General features: G+C 35.1%; 1 protein-coding gene across 1 annotated transcript in view; it reads left to right on the forward strand.

Moving 5' to 3' along the window:
* Window positions 1-938: 938 nt before the first annotated feature.
* Window positions 939-4,749, forward strand: part of ZNF438 (zinc finger protein 438) — an 18,338-nt gene continuing 14,527 nt past the window's right edge. Inside the window, exon 1 of the mRNA XM_010297118.1 lies at window positions 939-966. Within this exon, the coding sequence (XP_010295420.1) occupies window positions 939-966 (28 nt within the window). The remainder of the gene's footprint in view (window positions 967-4,749) is intronic.

Raw genomic sequence — 4,749 nt, forward strand, 5'->3', positions numbered from 1 at the left:
AAACTCCACATCCACACAGCTGGCTCTGCTCATGGGAAATGTTATAGATAGGCACTAGTATGAAAGCCTAGATCCAAGTAAACCCCCAAGTAGTTGCAGTTCCATCTGTGACAGTCAATGGACTTGCCTGTTACCTTCCTAAAGCCTCCAACTGCATCGGGAGAACAAGAGTTTTATACCTTGTGTGACTTACATGTTAGTGGTGTTAGCCGAACCAAGCTATTATGCAGCCATTCCAAAAGCTAGACCATTTTATCATAAAGAAAGTCTCAGTAGATATACTATGCCTTTCTTACTTGACTGTTGAATCACACTTGAGCAAAGCTTAAGCAACACATTGAACGCACTGGAAAGAAATAGCCAACACTTAAGTTACTGGGTGGCCACTTGATGTAGCGCTATTTTATGTCAAACATTATGTATCAAATTTTGTGGTAAGTACCAAGGTGAAATTCAGGAGAGGTGGCAGTGTAATGTTTGCTTCACAAATGCAATCTAAGATCTTCATTGTAGCATCCATGGAAGATTCTGCTTGTCAGTCAAGTTATATGGGATCCATGCAGTCAGATGTTTGAAGGAAAATTGCTTAACCCTATATTGTCTGTGATTCTTTGGAATGCATTATCACATTGGATTTCATGACATGTCCTCTTTTGTGGCTTTAATGGGATTTTCAATTACAAGAAGCCTAAGTTAGTTGTACCCAGTGTTGAAATATGGAGATTGCTTATATGGGTATGTGTGATCCAGGGAAACGGTTTAAAACTCTGGTGGTGTTTTGCATGAGGTATGGGCATACTGGGATCCATCCTGAAAGACAGTTTCGGAAAACTATTGCTATTGTCCTATGTTTTTTTAGTTTATAAAAGATTACCAGAACTTCTAAGTATCTGTATTTCTTCTTTCCAGGAACGTTGTCGTAACTATTAAAGGGCATAATGCAGAATCCTTTAACTTTTTCTGCAGGTATAGTATACTTTCTATACTTTTTTGAGAAATTAGATGCTTGTGATTCAAAATGTGGAAGAAATATCATCATCATCATTAATAAATCACTGTATAACTTGTGTCTACTATTCTCCCCTAATATGTTTTTTTTTTAAAAAAAGAAGCCATTATACTGCAGTATTTATCAATTTAAGCAATTGCAATAGCTTATATTGTTTTCTTCTTTGGGACATTGCTAGATACTGTTACCACCTATAGTTGAAACTTGAAATAAATAAATCTGCTTCTTGTTTGATTTATCAGAATTAAAAGTTCATGGTTTATTACAGATTTTTTTATCCTTATATATATGAAAATCCTTGTCATATTTGACCCTCATATAATTGAGGATCAAATCTATTTGGAGTTATGCTACAAGAGTAGCACAAACAAACAAAAAAAATCTAAATATAAACTTAGATTTTTAGATTTTAAGTGCCTGCTCTCCATCATTCCTATCCTTACAGACATTTTTTGTGTTTAACTATATTTCCTCCATGTTTTGTCTTCAGAAGTCATCTTTTGTTCATTTAGTTTTCAGTAGGATTAGTGTTTTGAATCTTTCCATCTGTTATTAGTAAGGTATTTGTGCTGCAGCTATGTATCCCCAAGCATCTAAATGTGGAGCCATAACTTTAATTTCCTTTCCCTTTTGATCTGTGTCACAATGATAATGTTTAAATATGATTTTTAACTTGAATGTCATTTTTAATGATACTTCTTAAATGTGAGTGAATGTTTGAAGGATATGACATAAGCTCTAATGGACCTTTCAGAGCCATTGCAAGTTGTCAGTTAAGTTTCCATTGTTAATAATTATGTTAATTAAGAAAAGCACTACATATTACTTAACTTGAAGTCTTGAGCTTTTCCTGTCATGTAAGTTTATACTTTACCTGTTTTGTGAAGGCTGAGTATTTTTATGATACTGTAATAATTATGAGGAAGCTATTCCAGAAGGATGTCATGCAAATTGATCTTGGCTGATGAGTTCTGTGTCTAATGCGACTATTCTTTCAAGGGAGAAAGAACTGTTCTGTAAAGCTATCCACCCTGCAGTATGCTCTATGTCCATATGCTTATGACTGAAATACTGAATTCTAATACTTCAAAGCCTTAATTTAATTTTTCCTTTAAATAACAGGAATTTGACCACTGTTGTAGTCAAATTGAATGTGTTATTTTTATGTTAGAGCCATTTCTGAATAACAGGAGGATAATATAGACTGTGAAGCTGTTTGCAAACTTGAAACTTCTGAATCATTTGCTTTGAGATTTTTTTTGAAGACTTTTTTTTTTTCTAACACAAAATCTATTCCAGTCAGTATCCTGTTATCACCTTGCACCCAGAGTGAATTATAGGAGCCATCTTGTAAACTTTGGAAGTGAGGGTTCATGTTAGAAATCATAACCAGATCCTGACCAAAAGCTGTATCAGTGCAAAATCAAATACTAGTCTCAGTATATTTTTTTATATTCTTTTACTGTCGTTCTTTTTCATCCTGTTATCAAGCACCACGTTTGTTTTTTAAATATGTTATGGCACTTTGAAAGTGTTGAGGCTATTAGCAATTTATAATGATTTATGTACAACTATAACATTGGTGCATTTCTTACAAACAAAAGGTTTGAAAATAAATTATGTTGGAAGTAGAACCTATCCATCAGCTACATTCAATATAGCATTTTTGTCAGTCTTTCTATACTTTGAAAGTGCTTGTTATTTTTCAGTTGAGTATGGAAGTAATAGTACAAGTTCTTTGAGTGACAACATACACTCTTCAGTGCTACCATTTGTCATGTAATAGCAGGAGTTCTGTAATTTGATACGTACTCCTTCAGGGCATCTATTTTTCTCAATTTAAAGTATTTTATAAGAAAGGTGATTATAATTTATATAACAAGCAATTGTAACTCAATGTTCAAACATGCACTTTTCTGAGTAATGATAAATATTTAACTTCTAAGATTTTAATTTTATTCTAGGAATTAGGAAATTGTAAGTGAAGCATCATATTCCATCATTCACACTCATGTTAATATTTGTTGTTGAGCAAGTACTGGGTTTTTTTTATAGTGCTCCATAATGACATAGAATACCAGTGTGCCTTAGAGAAATGAAATACCTTTGGCATTATCAGATTTGTAAAATGTTTTTGTTAAATGACTCTAACATGAAATATTTGTGTATTTTATTCAATTATTGTGCAAAATATAAGGCTGTCCTGGTTATCTAGGAATTTGTTTAATACTTTTTTGTCTTTTTAAAATATACATTGGAAAAGTATATCACAGGCTGAATTATAGCTTTGCTCCTTTAGTATTTTTATTTTAATTAAAAAAATTCATACAACTTTTTTAAAAGTCAGTGTATAGTTTAGTACATTCTGTATCCATGTTAGTATGGTCATTTGGTGCTGGGAGATCTCAATCTTCAATTAACCATGTGAATGTGTTTCTTAGCATCAACTCTCATGTTACTGGAACCCCTGCTGCCTTTATATCATTAACATAAATGCAGGTGCAAATAGCATTTATGTACTTTGATAGGAAGCAGTTGGAGACATTTCACTGTGGGACACGACACTTTCAGATTGTGTACATCTGTTCAAATAATGTATCCAAGCCAGTGACATGAATGCAAGGATAAAAACATCTGCCCCTGAGACCATTTGCCATACAGCAGATGCTTGCATCTTTATTTATGCAGATGGTTTGTGTGATGAGCTGAGCAATGATGAAAGCAAGAAAGTTTGACAAAGATTTCGGGGTATTGCTTGGAATGGGAAAATGTGTTGGTAACAGGGCTTCGTTTTCAGATGTTGGCCAAAAGAAGAACATCTGTTACAAATACTGATGGTTTTAGTAACGTGGATGTGTTATTTGGGACATTAACTAGATCAACACAAAATCAGTACTGAAGTTACTAAGTAGTTTAATAAAGTAATTACAGGAAGGCCCAGCTGCTTTCTTTCAAGGTATTCTCAAGTTTATACAAAATATTGAATTGACTGAAAAGTTTGCAAAGGTAGAATATTTTAAAGTAACAATGTAACGTGTCATGAAGTTTTTCACAGGTTATGTGTGCGGTGCTGTGAAAGATTTCGTGACTTTGGGGATTTTTCAATAGAAGCCGTAGTTAGTGTTACAAAATTATTAGACAAGTAGTTTAGCCTTTCTGTTGTTTGACAATTACTGGAGGGTAGTCGACGTGAGTGCTGTGCTGGCACTTAAAAAAAGGAACAGAAAGTGCCCAGTGTGGCCTTCCCGGCTGCAGCAAGGCATGCCTGGCTCCGGCGGTGGCCAGAGGCTGCGGTGACGGACGCCCGACTCCCCCTGCTGGACTCTGCACCAAGGGTCTCCTTTGTCTGCCGGAGCACACCAGATACACGTGAATTTAATTAGAAACGTACTGATATTTCTGCGCACAGCAAGTTAAGGACATCATCTTCGGTCTGCACTCCTGTTGACTGCATTCCTGTTTCCATGCCCTCGTATGCTGGCAGCCATGACGAGTGTTTGCTGATAGATTATCACTTATCACCAATCACTTATCACAAATCAACAATCAATTCTGTTACAGCACATCCAGCGCCTTCTTTTGACAACCGGTGCTGCCTTTAAACAATACAGTGGCTAGCACGGGCAAGCTTAGCCATACCAACAAGCATTGCAAATAATTGTAATTATGTGCAGGGGGAGGAAAAACATTCAGATAATGTAATTTAAATTGCTACATCCTACTGCCAGAAAGGCCCAGCT

This window comes from Phaethon lepturus, unplaced genomic scaffold (assembly GCF_000687285.1).
Source record: "Phaethon lepturus isolate BGI_N335 unplaced genomic scaffold, ASM68728v1 scaffold3801, whole genome shotgun sequence".
Lineage (NCBI taxonomy): Eukaryota > Metazoa > Chordata > Aves > Phaethontiformes > Phaethontidae > Phaethon > Phaethon lepturus.